The 18,521-nt window shown below is 42.3% G+C and overlaps 1 protein-coding gene across 4 annotated transcripts in view; it reads right to left on the reverse strand.

The window, feature by feature from the left end:
- Nucleotides 1-18,521, reverse strand: part of Large1 (LARGE xylosyl- and glucuronyltransferase 1) — a 497,928-nt gene that overhangs the window by 75,710 nt on the left and 403,697 nt on the right. For all 4 annotated transcript variants that reach the window (XM_051168561.1, XM_051168560.1, XM_051168562.1 and 1 more), the window contains one exon: nt 14,908-15,012. In XM_051168561.1, the coding sequence (XP_051024518.1) occupies nt 14,908-15,012 (105 nt within the window). The remainder of the gene's footprint in view (nt 1-14,907; nt 15,013-18,521) is intronic.

Raw genomic sequence — 18,521 nt, forward strand, 5'->3', positions numbered from 1 at the left:
CCATAAACCAAAGCAGCCTTTAATTAACCAAAGAATCTGAGCTTCATTTGGGTGGTAAATCCCAAGAGAGGAAGAAGCACAGAGGAAGCCAGAGAAGTTTTGTCATCACCACTGACTCCTCTGTTCCCCAGTTCCACAGGAGTGCTGTTGTATGTGTCAAAATGAGGCAGAGAGGCTGGGGGTGGAGTGAAGAAAACAAAGCAATGTACATCTCTCAGACACACTGATTAACTGGAACACATTGGAGATGTGCGTTGCCAAGTCCTACAATGACAGGAACATTTGGACAGAGAGGAAAGTGTGGGGTGGGGAATTGATTCTCAGTATGCATAGCATGCTGAGCAGAGTTGCATGATAATACACACTTTATTGAAATGCAAGACAAGGGTCCTGCAAAGCTGCCAGTGAATAAATACTTATAAACAAGAATTAATTGCTTGATGTTCTTACTTAGTTGTCAAATACCAAAGATGATTAAGAATCTCATCCAGGTAAGGTCCGCCCTACTGCTGTAGAATTGTACCATCCTAGGGAAGTCCAAGTAGCCCTGTGAAGCTCTTCCACCTTATCGCAACTGACTCCTCTGGTTTCCAGTTCTAGTCTAGGCCAACTAATGCCAGCACTGAGCTATTTTGTTCTTGTCTCCAGGCTCTGTGCATGGTTGGCTCCAGGTTGCTCTTTAGGTCTTGGCTAAAATATCATTTTCTTGACGTCTGTCCCTATTGTCTTCTGTTATAGAGTCTGATTAATTGATTTAGGCAGTAATCATAATATATAATTCCCTTCTCTAACCATCTTGGCTCTCTCACAAGTGAAGAATGAAAACCTCAAGGGATGTCAGCACCTCGGTTAGGAACCTCAGAAAGCTCTATGATCCTGTTGTGGCTCTGCTACCAATAGGCAAAGCAGTCGTGGTTTTGAATAAACTGTGATTACTCCTTACATTGAGGATCAAGAAGATAAAATATGAAAAGAAATATTAGCATTGCCTATGATAAAGTCATTCAACATGCATGGAAGATGCTGTTGAGAGTATCCAACACAGGGCTTTCAACATGTGCACATTTCTTTCCTTGTTGTGTTAGGCATCTTCTTCGTACCTCACAAAAAGAAGCTCATGGGAGGGGGTTTATTTCAGTTCGTGGTTTAAGAGGGTATAGCAGCAGGAACCTGCACAGCAGAGGAGTGGGAGAAGAGTTGAATGCTGCTGCTCAGCTTGCTTTTTCCTTCCTATGCAGTCTGAATCCCCAGCCCTTTGCCTATAGTCAGGATGAGACCTCCCTTCTTAGAACCTTATAGAAGAGTTCTCAGTCCACACAAATACACCCACAGGCATATTTTTTAGGCAACTCCATACCATGTCACACTAATAATGAAGAGCAACCTTCACATTTGCCCTATGTGAAGGCAGGTGGGCACAGTCAACCCATTGGTGGCTAAGGCAGCCTACTCTATAAACTTAGCTCTGGACAGATTATTAGCTAGAGTGGGAATAGTCTGCCATTGTCTTATCACCCAAACACATCTAAAAAATGAATACAGAGAATGTGGAAGATAGAAATAAAATTTGAAATTATGCGGTAATACCAGGAGTTTCATTCAAATGGGCATGGGATGAGGTAGAAGGGATCCAAAGGATACATTCTCATCTGGTCTCTGGTTGTCTCTCACATCTGACATGAAGGCTGATTCATGCCCATAGTCTTCCCATGATGTAACTATACAGCCACACCAACATCTATGGCTAGACCCTGCCTATGCATAGGGTTCCATGCCCATTTATCTTTCAACCATCTGTGTCTTCTTCCTAACAGACCTGTACCACTCAGCTGCTCCTGACCTGCTGGATCCTGTTCCTACGCTACATTTGCACCTTGAAAATGTTCTCTTATTCACCTTGTTTTGAAAGCCTGACAGCATTTCCTGATTACCATCAAACCAACAAGACAGACTTGAAAGAGATACAGGTTTTGAAATGCTAGTGTCCATTGTGAATGCTTGTAGGCTCACTTTGGTTTCATGCATTTCCCTCTTTTGTGTTGCAGAAAGGTTTGGCAGACATTAAACCACTGTGTGTTGACAGAAATATCTGCCACTTGATTCCTTATGACTGGCATTTTCAGATCACATAGGCCTAGAAATCCAAGCTTATATGAGAACTCAAGGAAGAACAGGCATTGTGGCTTCAGTTTTGATATTATGTGTTCACAGAACAGGATCTCATGGCTGTACCAACTCTTAGATAGCTTACGGGTGAAAAATACGCCCTCTCATCCAAAGATATTGATTTCTGTATGGCAAAAAGTTAAGTGAGGAGTCCGTGGTAGCAGATGTTTTAAGACCAAATTAAATAGACCATTCTCATTCCTTTTCTGTGCATCTTACGTGTGTAACACCCCAATCAAGGGTTCCATTAGTCCCTTGTTATTTCATTTTTTTAAGTGCCTCTATAGGAAACTGTACATAATTCATGGGACAGAGGTGCCTGATATTTACTGAACATCAATACTGATTCTACATCAGTGGGTTTTATGTTACATTTACAGCAGTTTAGTTAGACCTCCTAGGAACCTATTAACACTGGGTTATAATCCCCATTTATCAGATGGGAAAGATAAGTGGCACAGACAGGATCCCGCTTCGGTTCTGCCAGATGCACAGGACACTGCTTCTGCTTTGCTGTCAACTGCTGTTGGTAGACACTCTTGTTCTTAAAGGGCTAGAAAGTGGCTTTGGAAACCACAAGCTTTCTGCTGGCACTTCTTAAGTTTTGCCACCATGACCAACAAAGAAAGCAGCCACGGGCAAACAAAAAAACCAGTTGTGTGGCTAGAGTTTTATTAATGGACACTGACATTTGAGTTTCATACAACTTCCATGTGTCACTATGTAGAGTATTGTGTTTCCCCTCAGCAAACTGAGCATGCAAACCCCACTTTTGGTTCAGGACACAAAACAAAGCAATTTTGGCCAACCCCTGCTACACACAGTCAAATATTCACTAAGAGACAGTAAATCAGCTGGGAGAATAGTGGTAAATGGTTTTTGTTGGTGGTGGTTTTACTTTTTATTCACTCTTTATGTATTTCACAACATGCACCGCAATCCTACTCATCTCACCCCTTTGTATCTGCTCTCTGCCCTTGCTCTCCCCAACTCCCCTGCCCTGCAAACAAACAAACAAGCAAACAAAGATTTTGCATTGCCATGAAAGTTGCAATAGGCCACACAGTATACCTTTTGTCCAAATATCTTTTCTTACAAATGTCCACTGGTCTGGTTTTAGGCCTCTTGCTTCTCTTACACTGTCAATACTGGATCTTTACTAGGACTCCTCTTAGATATCCTGTTGTTGCCCTGTTTCATGGAGATTCTGCAGCTTTGTATCTGTAGGACTGGAAATGTTTTTATAGTGTGTTTTCCTGGACACCCAAACATGATCCTGGGTTGCAGGTTTCCTGTTTCTTTGGCTGCCTGCCTTGTGGCCAGCAAATAGCTGAGTCTATCTCCACCAGATTGGGTTTAATAAACATGGCTTCAGTAAACAAAGCCTGCCTTGCTAGAGCAGCCATGCAGGCTGAGAGATGGAGTATTTGTCTTGGATAATTGCCTTTGCTAAGATACCTCTCACTTGAAGCAGTCTCTCAGGGCCCCATGAACCAAATCAGAATCTGCCACACCAATTCTGATTCAAATACATGTGACTCACTGTGGAGAGAGAGGTGCATCAGTGGAGGGCTCAGGGCACAAGGATGGCTAGTTAAAGTGTAATGGTGGATGACAGTTCACAATATGACTAACAGAGCAGAAAGCTGGTGTTCCTCTCTATGCTAATTCACTAGCATTTTATGTTGGGTTCTTTGAGCCACAAGAAGCACAGGAGAATGGGCTGGGAATAAGAACAGGGAATGGAACTGCTTTCTGATGGTTCCTTCCTATAAATCCTCTAGGATTTCCCCCCTTACACATTAGCATTGCTTGCCTTTCTTGACAGACTTTGCAGCTGTGGTCAGGCTTCTGTCTCCACTGAAGTGTCCCCAAAGTCTTGCATGGTGAGAGATACTGTATACTGTTAACTGTCATCTCTGCTGAATGAGTGTCCACAAATTCAATCAGCTAAGAAGCCCAAGAACACAGTGACATCAAAATAATGCTGTATTTTTTTTTTTTTTTTTACCAATGTGATAAAACATTACTGGCCAAGGCAACTTACAGAAGAGTATTTATTTGTCTTAGGGTTCCAAAGTGATAAGACAGTGTCATGGTAGGGAAGCATGGCAGCAAGCAGTGGGCATGAAAGCAGGAACTGTGCAATGAGAGCTTACATCTAGAACCACAGGCACAAAGCAGGGGGAAAGCACTGGTTACGACTTGCAGGTTCTTGTTTTTATTTTTTTTCAAGACAGGGTTTCTCCATGGAACCCCTGGCTGTCCTGGAACTCTCTGTAGTCCAAGCTGGCCTCAAAATCACAGAGATCCATCTCCCTCCACAGTGCTAGGATTAAAGGCCTGTGCCACCACACAGGTGATCTTTTGAAAAAAAAAATCTCAAAGTTGATTCCTTAGGGACATACTCCTCCAGCAAGGCCACCACTTCTATACCTGGTCAGACTGCACCACTATCAGGGGACCATGTGTTCAAATAGCTGAGCATATTGGGGGTTGCTTTTTATTCAATAATAAAGAAAAGTGTAGGATGGAAAGAATGGAGCTGTCTTTATAATAAGGTTCTGGAGGAGAAGCTGTCTCATGTGTTTAGTCAACAGGAATCATCTGCAATGTACTGGAAACTACTAAGGTGGTTGCAAATTAGAGGTTATGATTTAAATCTCCCCAGGTATTCTTGCATGTAGCCATATGGGCAGGTATTGTTCTAAATTTGAGCGATGGTGCAATGCTATTTAGACAATTCATAGTGATCTAATCTAGCTTACTGGGGAATGGGGCTGGGTAAATTCCCAGAGCTACATAACTGCTGTACCAACAATTGCTATGCACTGACAGGCTAAGAGAGCTTATAATGAAGGCTTAAGGTCTGGGCTCAGGCATTTACTACTGGCTCTGCTAACTTATGAAACCAATTAACCTCACTGAGCCTCCATGAACTCCTCTGTAAAATGGGGATTGGATGAGCTAATTCAGATGAAAGCATGCATCAAATCTAATAGATTAGTGCTGTGAACTTGAAAGCAACCCTCCCCCCAAATCAGATGCCTTATCCCATCATAAATCTTTGTGATGTGTGAAAAGCATAAACTGAATGAATGTAGACAATCTTTCCAGGGAATGAAGCTCCTGGACCATAGCCTTTCTTCTTACTGCCCAACGCACAGGTGTCTGGGTGTCAGGTCTCAGTTCCTCTTCTTCAGATGATAAGATCCCCTGACTTCACATGGGTCAGCAGGGTAGGGCAGCAATTTTTTCAGGAAAGGAAACCCTCTTGTTACTGTTATTCCAGGTCAATTCTGAGCCAGGGACTGTTTATTACTCATGGCCAGCACTGGCTCTGCTTCACCTGGCCTCTGGTGCAAGGTCCATGACTTCAAAGGGCTGACCTTTACTGTCAGAGACCATCTCTCTGAGCTAAAGAAGCTGAGGCTGACTTTCTATTAATAGTTTCTCTGCAAAAACACTGCTGTTTCTTCAGCATAAAGACTGTGTGCTTAACATAGACAGCAAACAAGAACATGTCAAATCTAAGGGGTGACTGCTTACATATATCATAGCTATTTAATTGTGAAGTGGTATAAAATTAAAATATTAATAACATTAGATATGGCAGTGCCTCTCTTAGGATCCTTTGTGTGTTAATACACACCTAAACAAATATGACCAATGAAGGAATTTATGAATTATTGATTATATTGTATTGTGAAAACTTGGGAAAATATACTAGCTAGAGAGAAACAAATACGCTAATGGTCTGTCAAATGGGATAACAATACAGTATTAGAAATAAAAATACCTCTTTGTGTACTAAATTAATGTACAAAGATACCCCCTATTTTATTTTTAAATAAATAAGAGTGTGGGAAGCTGAAGCTCCTGGCGACAATAGAGCATACCGCAAAAGAAGATGCAGATGCAGATGCATAGGGGAGGAGATAATTGCCTACATGGAAAATCAAAAGTCAAGAGTGACCATGAAACTGAAGATAGCTCTGTCAGGCATGTGAGAAACCAGAGGAATGTCAAAGTATGATTTGTGGTGTTCAGTGATTCCCGATGGAGTGAATAACCACCCCTACCATAGATTCTGAGCTATTAATGCAATGTCACTGAACAAAGATGATAAGGGTAGTACATCTTCTTAGAGTTTTTATGACTGAGGGTATGAATGGGGAAATGAAGAAATACATTCTAAGAATCTGCTGTACAATATGGTGCTTATGGTTAATAACCAGCATCACAAAACAAAGTGTACCATTTTGTTAGAATAAGGTGCAGGTTGAGAGTGCTGCTCCTATGTAATTGCAAGAGATCATATCAGTAGTATGCTGCTAATATAGGAGTTGTTGAGGACTCATGACTGATTCAAATGTAGAGAACAGGCTGCTACTCATGTCACACATCTCCATGGCACCTGTATCATCTCACTTTTTCATAGTATTATCATAAGAAGCATTGCTTCTCTATCAGGGTACACTGAGTACAGCCTGAATGTCCAAAAACTCTAACCACCAAGTGGTTACTAGGATCTTTGGGATGTGATCAGGAAGTGAACAGGATATAAAGAGCCACTTCATCTTTGTTTTGCCAGTGAGGACACAGGTAGGAGGTGCCAGCCACGAGTCTGAAAGCAGTCCTCAGCAGGCATCAAATTGGCCTCCATCTGACATCTTGGCCTCTGAATGAAGAAAATGACATCCCCATTGTTCATGGTTTTACTACAGCAGTGTGAATCCACTAGGATAGCATTAGTATTCCTCACACACAGTGGAAAACAGGGTTATAGAACAGTGGTCTGGGCTCTCTATATCAGGCTGTGGAAGGACTAAGGCAGAAGCCTGGAGGATGGGCCAGCACCTGAACTCCAGGCCCTCGGAGGCTCTCAGCCACTGTATCTGTGATAGGCACGGCACAGGGTCCTGCTTTTGCATTTTGTTTCTCCTGGTTTCACTTTCTTTCTGTTTGGCATGTGGCAGCCTTGTGATTTACTTAGCAAAATGATAGGGACACATGAGTCCCTGAGGTCAGAATTTTCCAGGAAAGATAGTTCACGATAAGAGAATTAATTGGACATGGGGGTACACTACACTGAAGGCCAGCCTGTGGAAGCTTTGAGTTAAATTCACACTCTCTGAGGCCCAATGCCCTGGGGAAGCAATAGCAAGCAGTGGCTTCAGGGACAGTGGCTTATGCTTATAAGAAAAGACATTGACACACCTTGATATCTTTACAAGATGCTGCTGAAGAAACTCTTTAGTAACTGCTTTTAATTAGAGGCCTCCCATAAGGTCTGGGGAGAGGAGGCTCTCACTTGCTGGGTTGCTCACTAAGGTGGTTCATAAGATCCACTGAGGCTGAAACTTTGTGATGTGAAAGGTTAAGTGCTCTGGCCTGCTGATGGGTGCTTTGCATAGCATTTTGCAGCTCTTTTAGTGTTCTATTGCTGTGAAGAGACACCATGACCATGGCAACTCTTATAAAAGAAAGCACTTACTTGGGGCTGGCTTTATCCAGAGGTTTAGCCCATTATTTTCATGGCAGGAAGCATGGTGGCATGCAGGCAGACGTGGTGGAGAAGGAGCTGAGAATTCTACATCCAGATTGGTAAGCAGCAGGAAGAAAGAGCCACACTTGGCCTACTTTGAGCATTTGAAAAGCCAGGGTCCACTCCCAGTGACACACTTCCTCCAACAGAACACACCTATCCCAACAAGGCCATCCCTCCTAATCCCTGTCAAGTAGTGCTACTCTCTAATGATTATGCATTTAAAAACATGTGCCTATGGGGACCATTCCCACCACAGCCTAGAGATGTCCCTTGCCTCACGGACAAGACATAAATTGAGAATCAAAGAGAAAGGGGATGTTGGGTGCAAATAGCTTCTCCCAACAGGTAGAAGAGAAACTGTCTTATTTCAAACCCCTAGCCTGAAGGACAGGACTAAAGTTTAGCATTCAGAACACAGATTTGCTGGGCTACTTGCCTCACTGCTAATCTGCCAAGTAGCTCTGATGACATGTGAGATTCCCATCCTTTACTCAGAATTGCTGTACCATGAGTCTTTGACATCATTTATCTTGTGCTCACTGTGTCCCAGGCATTTCCCATTCATGTAATTCTTCCAGAAACCCTGAGAGTCTACCAGAAAAGGAAAATCAGCAGAAGGAAATTTCCCAAAGCTATCTAATGAGTCACAGGCAGAGGCAGCTATTACTAGGGCTCTGCACAGCTCTCCTATACTAGGCACAGAGGTCCCCGGCAAGTTCTAGATCTAGCTGTTTTACAGACTGTGATATTCAGGTGTGACTGAGTGATTTGTCCAAGAGTGAAGAGTGAGGCTCCTTGTCCTCTCACTTAGATATTTGATGGGTGGCTAGGTAGGGGCATATATCTTCCATAAAAAACCACAGGTAGAACTGAAGCCAGAGAAGGCTCTGTTTTGTGCGATATATTAGACAAGCTTTGGGAAAAGACACAGTATTAGATAAAGGTTCAGTGGAAAGAAGCAGCCGTGTAGCAGTCTACTAAGCATGCTTTCAGCAGGCATCATATAACCTGGAAGTAGGGGACATTAGTTCCTTAATTCTCAATGACCTTGACCTCAAGATAGACCCTGGGCCTTCTATGACTTTGAACTGGAGCTGCCTTGTTGAACATCAACAGCATTGCTGATTCCTAGGTTCTAAAGAAGCCTTCACTGCCAGCACCTAGGAGAATGGACCTGCATCACATGTGACCCCTACCAGACATTCATGTTTACAACTGCATGCAGTTGTCTTAAATATCAAAGCCTGAAACTCCAGTGTGGGCCCTTGTCTGCAGGCAGAGGAGAAGCTCCCTCTTGGTAAGCTTCAGGCTAGGATATAGGTGAGTGGACCCTTCTGCTGATCACAACCCACCAAACCCAAATGTGTTAAAAAGATAGTTCCTTCCCAGACTCTAACCCACACAAAAGGTGTCAAAAGCTGGCTCTTTGAAGATAAACATATCAAAGGCGACTTGGGGACAAGCCCCAGGAAGTGTCCTGGGAGCATCTCCTGCTATTTAAGTATACTTAGTTTAAAAACCCAGAGGCTGGAAGATTTGGCAGCTGCACTCCCCATTTCTCACCCTTAGCTCTCTCCCCTTGTCTTTTTTTCAATCATTAAGCTTAGTGAAATATAATCTAGTTCTTTGACTTTTGACTGTTTTTATTTTAATCAAGTTTGGTGTGGCCTTTCATAAGCCAGAGGCTCCCTTCCTCCTCTAGAAGGGACATAGATTTTTACTGTCTCAACCCTTGCTGAGCAAGGCTGCCCTGCGCTCCCTCCCTGCCTAGAAGGCCTTCTTCTGTGACAAAGCCTTCTTCAGCTAGCCTCCAGAAGGCTGAAGGAAACTCTGTGGCCAGATTCTCAGCCCAGCTTCTCGGAGAAAGGAACCCATACTCCAGCAGTTGGAAAAAGTTTAAACTGGCTATTATTAGATGGCTTTAACAGATACTGAGCTTAAACACCAAATGAAGGGCCCATAGGGCCCACTGTTACCTGGTACTTTGCCAAGAGTGCTCGTGACTTTTGAAAAAGAAAAAACTTCTCTCACATGTCAGTGCCCACTTGTGGCAAGGCCAAATCTCTACTGTGCTTTACTTTACACAAAGGTGAATCTGACTCTAGTCTTGAGTACAGGAAGAGAGGCACCTGACCATAGCATCTGGCTGCTGCCGCCGCCACAGCAATGCTGAGGCAATGAGTGAGTGAACTACATGTACACCCAATGTCTGGATGTTAATTAGTACAGAAATCTTCAAGTATTTCCTCAAAGTTTTGAAATTCTGGATATGGGAGGTAGAGAAAAGTGTCAGAGGACACCGATGTGTCAGGCTGTTTCAGTTTTTGGCAAATTACCAACTGGTTTGTCTTTCTCACTTCCTGCCATGGAATGTATCATGCAGTGTCTAATTTCTTGCCCACTACTTTCCACTCCTTTAGAGCCCAATGCTTGTTCTCATCTCAGAGGTGGGTCAGCCCTTGAGTGCCCCAGTTTACTTATTCTGCAGTTTAGAAGGATTTGTAGAGCAGTTCTTTCTTTCTCCCTGGAGAGCCAGGTCGCCATCTGACTGTCTCTGGCCTAGTATGTTGTGAAAAGAGCACAACATATTTTACTTTCCAATTGTTTTTTTTTTTTTAAACATATATCCTGTGGCTAATACACCCTTTGTCTTGGGACAACACAGATTGTCCTTGGATCCTTTGAGATGTTGCACAAACCCCTTGTGAAGTTGAGCTTGCTACTTAATGTCCTCCCAGTCTGCCATTCCTCTCCCACTCTCACCCCAGTGCTTTCATCTCCCACCACCTTTGTTGCTATTTGGTTTATACAATAGTCACCCATCAGCCTATAAACTGAAGTGAGCTGCATTTTAATGAGCCTGTCAAAACCTGTTTATTTGCTTTTTTCTCCCCCTGACAGCTTAACACTGGGTAAATGGCATCTCCTTGCACCCTGGAGGTGATGTGTAGACAGTGTAGTTGGGGGTATACTGTCTCTGTGCCACAGACACTGAAGGTGCCCTTAAAAACCATCTGAACTGGTGAGAGCTTTGTTCTGGGAACTGCCTGGCCATCCCATTCTCAGTTGCTCCAGTTCAGTGAGTCACAAACAGGGAAATGAGTTATGACAAGCTCCACTAAGAGTCAGGTGTGGTGATGACACCAGTACCAGCAGCACTTAGGAAGGGAGAGCTGAAGCAAGGGGATTGCTGCCAAGTATGATGCCATCCTGTGCTATACAGTGAGTTCTCAATCAGCCCAGGCTATGCTGAGACCCTGCTTCAAATATCCCGAAGAAGAGCGGCAGGGGATGGCGGAGTAGTGGGGGGCGGGGATGAAAGGCTTATTTCTCCAAATTTCTTAAGACATTCTGTGCTTTGTAAAAGCAGAATGAGAAAGACAAATACAAACTAACAAAGAGGAAATGGAAACCTAGCTGGATCTTTCAAGGAGAATGTCTCTATTAGAAGACAAGCCTAGAAATGAATCAGTGAACATCAGAAGATGACACATGCGGAGATGCAAGGAAAGAGGCCTTGTGTAAAGCAAGTACATTTGTGGAATATGGCTGAATTGTACTACCTCAACAAACACTCAGGATGGTTCTGAGGGGAAAGGGGGCCAAAGCAAGTCCTTAAAATGCTCTGGCTTACTGGTACTTAGAGTGACAGCCTCACAAAGTCACCCAGATTCAAGCCCAAGATCAAGCTGCTGGTTTTATAGACAAGAGAATCTGGATTCACAATGCTGAATAGGCGTTGCTAAAGGCAGGGAATTTCAAAAAGAAGTCAGGCCTAGGAGGTAGAGCAAACATCTCATGCTTTGTTTTTGGAGATTTTCAAAGTGAAACAGAGGTGGGAAATTGATACAGGAACTAAAACAGGTGGTTTCTCTTCTTAAAATAGCACCAAAAGCTAAGCTTTTCCAGACAATGGGAAAATGTGGCTGCATATTTTTATAAAACCAAAATTATTGATGGTTCTTTCCTATCTTCAGTGGCTGAGAGACTGTGGTAAACAATTTATAGTTACGTATCCACCATTTCCTGATTGAATTATTGGTTAAATATGTAAGAGGACAAAGACTTAAAAGAACTGAGTGCTTACTTTGTGCTTGACACAAGGCTGAGCTCTTAAATAAGTTTCTTCCTAAGCAGGTGGTCTTCACAACAAGAGGATACCATTTTCTTACCTCACAAGCTGGAGAACTAACCAAGCTGGCCAATTTGAGTGGCCAAGCCCACAGGAAGACTCACTGGCCCAGCAGTGGTTGCAATTCAAACGTGCTGGAGTTTGCCAATAACATACCCACAGGCTGTTTTACTAAAGGAGTCTCATCGGAGACTTGAAAAACCCAGGATTTAAAGTGACCATTTCCCTCTAGCAGAGTCTTCAAATTCCCCAGGAGTTGGATGATGTGTCCTGATGGGTGGCATAGTTGGTTTTACGAAACAATTTCCGATTGTGAAAGCCATAAATCATTTTATAATAATCACTTGGTACCATGGGCTTACTGAAATAGACCTGTCACATCTCACAGGGCTTTTTCTTACCTGCTCTGTCCTAACTCTAACTCTGCTCAACCAACAAATCGTTAGCCTTGTACTGGGCATGTAAAAAAAATCAGGTACACATCTATTACATATGTGTAGGGGGTCTAGGTCTAGCTTGTGTAAGCTCTTTGTGTAAGGCTTCAGTTTCTGTGAGTCTACATGGGCATAGGCCGAAGTTAGTTTACTCTGTGGGTGCTATTGTGGTATCCTTGACTCCTTCCCTCCTACCCACGCCCTATGAATCCCTCAATCCTTCCTCCCACTATTCCACAAAACTCCCCTAGCTGAGCCTATTCTATGGCTGTGGGACTCTGCATCTGCTTCATCAGCAGCTGGATGAAGTACAGCACGGTCATCATTTGGGTCCTATAATAATGGTAGTAGGGGCTGCCTCTGACTCTGTTACTTGCCTTTGGATTCCATTCCCCTACCTGGGCTGCCTTATCTGGCTTCAGTGTGAGATGTGCTTAGTCCTGCTGTTTACTTGAGGTACCAGGGTAGGCTGGTACCCATTAAGGCACCCCCTTCTCTAAGAAGAAAAAGAGAGGGGATGGGAGGTAATAGGATGCAAGAATAGGATTGAGAGGAGATGGGGAGGGGGCTGGTATCAGGCTGTAACATGATTAAATTTAGAAAAGGTCAGGAATGCAAGCAAGCCCGCCTGACCAGCACACAACAGGTAAGAAGAGGTCCTCCTTTGCCTAGCAATGAAATTTGGAAATACTTCCTTACCTGGGCTCTATTCCTTATATCAACTTCCCCATTCCTCATCTCCTCAGATTCCTCTCCTATCCAGTGACTAAAGCCCAGTGCAGCAAGAAAGGACAAGCTCTGAGTCTGTGAAGTACTGATTGGCCTAACTTGAGCTGCAACATCTGTTATGCAGAGCAGAATGATATAGGACCATGAATGGGGTGCAGCAGGCCTAATGCAATGGAATCTCATTCTTCCAGGACAGCCTTCAACAGGGGCTCCCTGGCTGAACATATGGCTGTTCACGACACTGATGCTGGTTTTTCCTTGTCTTCTTCCAGCTTTAACTCTCACTCTAAGTATTGACTTCAGGTTTGTATGACTAGTCAAGGAAACTACTGGTCAAAGTGTAGTATAATAGGGTCCATTTCTGAACTTACACATCCAAGAAGCTTGGCTCACATCCTTTTTCCTCTGGATTCTGGGGCCTCATGTTTAACTTTGATTTCTGTGGAGTGAGATTATCAGGTCTCAGTGTTGATTTTCTTGCTCTTTTTCTACTCTAGAGTGTGAGGTCAGACTCTAGAATTTGTCTATGCAGCATCTTCAGGTGGTGTAGTTTGAAAACATCTGCCCTAACTCATTACAGTTGCTGTTCTCAAAAAGTACCTGTTATAGTTCTGCTTCATTCTGCCTATCTGTGATGTCATTGCTTACTGGTCATGGAGGCATGGCCCTGGCCAGGGCCATAAAAAAAAAAACAAACCCTCTACATGCGCTTGCACTCGCGCTCGCTTTCTTCTTCTTCTTCTTCTTCTTCTTCTTCTTCTTCTTCTTCTTCTTCTTCTTCTTCTTCTTCTTCTTCTTCTTCTCTGGGGTACCCCTTCCCCCTTTCCTTCTTTCTCTATGACTATTTAGTAAATTCCTCTACAACATAATATTTGGCATCTGGTACCTTATTATCTGCTATCATTCTCTTATATTAAAAATAAAAGTACCACCCCATTTGGAAGTTGAAATTTTAAGCCCCAGGTTCTTTTCCTGATAAAAGTAAGTGCATATTTTTGAAAACAAGGATCACATCAACAACAATGAGTATGGAAGAGGGGGAAGGATCCAGAGGTATTTTCAAGACAGATATTGGGAAGAACTCTACTTGGGGGAGAAAAAAAGAGGGCTCTACTTTTTTATATATATATATCCATTTCCTGAAGCCACTGACTGGTCTAGGGTACTTAGCATTCAGATAGTTGTTGGACAAAGAATAACTGCACAAGTGACTATCAATAGCATAGACAGAAACAAAAGGGAAAATGCAAGATTGGTGTTAGTAACAAAGTTGAATAAATTACTTGATTTTAAACATGATATTTGAGATATGCATACCCAAAAGTACCAAGTTACAAATATGTCTACCTTTTTTCCTGCCACCCACTGAATAGGCTGTACATGGACCTTTTGAAGAGAGGAAGGGTCAGAGGAAATATGAGCCTTTCCTATGCTCCCAACCTGTACCTGGAACTCTACAGCAAGATACAGTCTGATACCTATTGTGAGTACAAATCCCTGTAGATCTAAAGTGTGCATGTAATATGATTGGGAAAGACAACATCTGTGCAATTAAAGAATTGAATTTATTACTGCAAAATGATCTCTGTTTTATATCAATAGTCAAAGAAATTACAGATCAAACTGATAAAGGGTACAATAGGATCTCAGCATTAAGTTTGGCAGAAGAGCCTTCTGGCACGATTGTCAGGCTTCCACCTCTCAACTGTTTCATTGCTTGTAGCATGACATGAAGTAATACCTGGAGGTGTCACCTGTGTATGTCTTGTGCTCTGGTAAAATCAGGAAACCAGGTGGCCTCCTTTGTGTTGCTGTTCATCTCCTTTCTTTGATGAAGGGACAAGGAGTCTACATATCACTCTCTGTGGCTCCCACCCACATTGCCCATGATTTACCTGTGTTGTAGCCCCTTCCAAGGGCTGGCCATGGACGGTGATTTTTCCAGAGATTTCCAAGATACCAGTCACTCTGGTTCTCTACCAAGCCCAGGACCTGTTGCCCTATAAAATAAAGAGTACACAGATGTCTTAGAAGCAGCAGGCCAGGCATTTATGGCTAGAGAGTACCAAACAGAAGAATAGTTCTATAGACCGTCATAAATATAGCTCACACCCACTGGGGGCTTGCACTAAGTGCCAGCTCCTGACCAGAGTGTTTAACTTGCATAACATATTTCATTCTTACAGTTAGGCAGCTGCTTTTATCATCTCCATTTTACAGAGAAGAAATAGTTTCCCAGAAAGGTTACTTACCTTTTCCAAGGTCATCTATTTCTGATAAAGCCAGAGTCCCCATCTATCCATTCACCCATCCTCCCACCCATCCATGCATGTATGTATTCAATCCCTAAATTATGTATTATATATTCAATCCCTAAATTATATACACAAGTCATATATTTATGGCCTTAAATACTAATTAATCTTCAAGCACTGCAATCTGATAGTTTCCACTGTATACTAATTTACTGGCTTTCTGAAGCTGGGATGCAAACGTTTTTGTTTGCTTGTTTTTTATTTAAATAATTTATTCATATTACATTCTGACTGTTATCCCCTCACTTTTATCTTCCCTTTCCCCCTCCCTCCCTCTTTCACCCTATTCCCCTCCATCAGGCCTGTGAAAGAAGGGGATCTCCTCCCCCACCATATGATCACAGCCTATCAGGTCTCATCCAGGTAGCCTGCTTCCCTTTCCTCTGAGTGCCACCAGACTTCTCCACTATAGGGAAGTGGTCAAATAGGGGACACAAGAGTTCAGGTCAGAGTCAATTCCTGCTGTCCACGCAACTTCAGAGAACGGGCTGTCCATTGGCTATATCTGAATAGGAGGTCTAGGTTTACTGCATGCATTGTCCTTGGTTGGTATAGCAGTTTTGCAGGTACCCTGTGTCCAGATCTACCAGCTTTGTTGGTCCTCTTGTAGGGTTCCAGGACCCTCTGGGTCCTGCTATCTCCCCATTCACCCATACCTCTCTCACTAGGAGTCCCAATAGCATGTCCCAGCATCTTCCCCAACTCCCCACTGGGGGAAGACTCTCAGAGGACATCCATGTTGGGCTAGTATCAAATTTTAAGTTGAGTATATACAATGTGTATCTTCCTGGGTCTGAGTTAATTCACTCAGGATGATCATTTCTAGCTCCATCCATTTGCCTACAAATTTCAAAATTTCCTTGTTTTTAATAGCTGCATAGTGTAAATGTACCATAGTTTCTTTATCCACACTTCGACTAAGGGACATCTAGGTTGTTTCTAGATTCTGGCTATCATGAACAAGGATGCTATGAACATAATTGAGAAGATGTCCTTGTTGTGTGGTGGAGCATCTTTCAGGTATATTCCAAGTAGTGGAATAGCTGGGTCTTGGGGTAGCCCTATTCACAATTTTCTGAGAAAGTGCTAGATTGATTTCCAAAGTGGTTGTACAAGTTTGCACTCCCACCAGTAATGACGGAGTGCTCTCCTTTCTCCACATCCTTGTCAGCATGTGCTGTCACTTGAGTTTTTGATCTTAGCCATTCTGATGGGTGTAAGATGGAATCTCAGAGTCATTTTGATTTGCATTTCTCTGACGACTAAAGACGTTGAGCATTTCTTTGTTTCTCATCCAATTGATATTCCACTGTTGAGATTCTTTGTTTAGCTCTCTCTGAACCCCATTTCTAAATTGGGTAATTTGGTTTGGTAGTGTTTAATTTCTTGAGTTCTTTATATATTTTGGATATTAGTCCTTTGTCGGATATAGGGAATGTGAAGATCTTTTCCCAATCTGTAGGCTGTCGATTTGTTCTGTTGACAGTGTCTTCTGTCTTACAGAGATTCTCAGCTTCGTTAGGTCCCACTTATTAATAGTTGACCTTAGAGCCTGGGCTGTTGGTATTCTGTTTAGGAAGTTGTCTCCTGTGCCAATGAGTTCAAGGTTCTTCTCCACTTTTTCTAACAGATTTAGTGTCTCTTGTTTTATGTTGTGGTCTTTAATATAGTTGGACTTTAGTTTTGTGCGTGGTGATAAATATGGATCTACTTGCAGTTTTCTACACATAGACGCTATGCTTTTTACATTGTATAGATTTGGCTTCTTCGTCAAAAATCAAGTGTCCATAGGCTTGTGGATTTATTTCTGGGTGTTCAATTAGATTCCATTGATCAACCATCCTATTGCTAGGCAAGTACCATGTTGTGCTAATTATTGTTGCTCTATAGTACTGTTTGAGATCAGGGATGGAGATTCCTCCAGAGGATCTTTTATTGTATTGCTTTTTGTATTCTGGGCTTTTTGTTTTTCCATGTGAAGTTGGGAATTGATCTTTCAAAGTCTTTAAAAATTGTGTAGATAGTTTGATCAGGATTTCATTGAATCTGTAAATTGCTTTTGTTAAGATGGCCATTTTTTACTTGGTTAATTCTCCCAATCCATGGACAAGGGAGATCTTTCCATCTTCTGATATTATCTTCACATTCCTTCTTCAGACACTTGGAGTTTTTTTTCAAACAAGTCCTTCATTTGCTTAGTTACAGTTACACGTAGATACTTTATATTACTTGTGGCTATTGTGAAGTGTGTAGTTTCCCTAATTTCCTTCTCAGCACAATTGTCATTTGTATACAGGCGGGCTACTGACTTTTTTGAGTTGATTTTCTATCCAGCCACATTACTGAAGGTGCTTTATCAGCTGTAGGAGTTCTCTGGTGGAGTTTTGGGGGTCACTTATGCATACTATCATATCCTCTGCAAACATGGATAATTTGACTTCCTCCTTTCCAATGTGGATGCCCTTGATCTCTTTTTGTTGTCTTATTCCTCACTAGAACTTCAAGTAGTATATTGAAGTGATACAAAAAGAGTGGGCAGCCTTTTCTGTCCTCGATTACAGTGGAATTTCCTTGAGTTTCTCTCCATTTAATTTGATGTTGGCAATTGGCTTGGTGTATATAGCCTTTATTATGTTTAGGTATATGCCTTTAATCCCTGATCTTTCCAAGACATTACACATGAATGGGTGTTGGATTTAACCAAATGGTTTTTATGCATCTAAGGAGATGATAATGTGGTTTTTTTTCTTTCAGTTTGTTTAAATGGAGGATTACATTGATATATTTCCACATATTAAGCCATCCCTGCACACCTGGGATGAAGCTTACTTGGTCATGGTACATGATAACTTTGATGTGGCCTTGGAGTTGGTTTGTGAGTACTTTATTGAATATTTTTACATCAATTTACATAGGAAAAATTGGTCTAAAATTCTCATTCTTTGTTGGGTCTCTTTGAGGTTTAGGTATCAAGGTGACTGTGGCATCACAGAATGAGTTTGGTAATGTTCTATCCATTTCTATTTTGTGGAGTAGTTTGAAGAGTATCTATATTAGCTCTTCATTGAAGGTCTGGCAGAACTCTGTGCTGAAACCATTTGGCCCTGGGCTTTTTTTGTTTAGGAGACTTCTGATGACTGCTTCTATTTCTGTAGGAGAAATAGGACTATTTAATTTGTTTATCTGATCTTGAT

The sequence above is a fragment of the Acomys russatus genome, chromosome 26, assembly GCF_903995435.1.
Source record: "Acomys russatus chromosome 26, mAcoRus1.1, whole genome shotgun sequence".
NCBI lineage: Eukaryota > Metazoa > Chordata > Mammalia > Rodentia > Muridae > Acomys > Acomys russatus.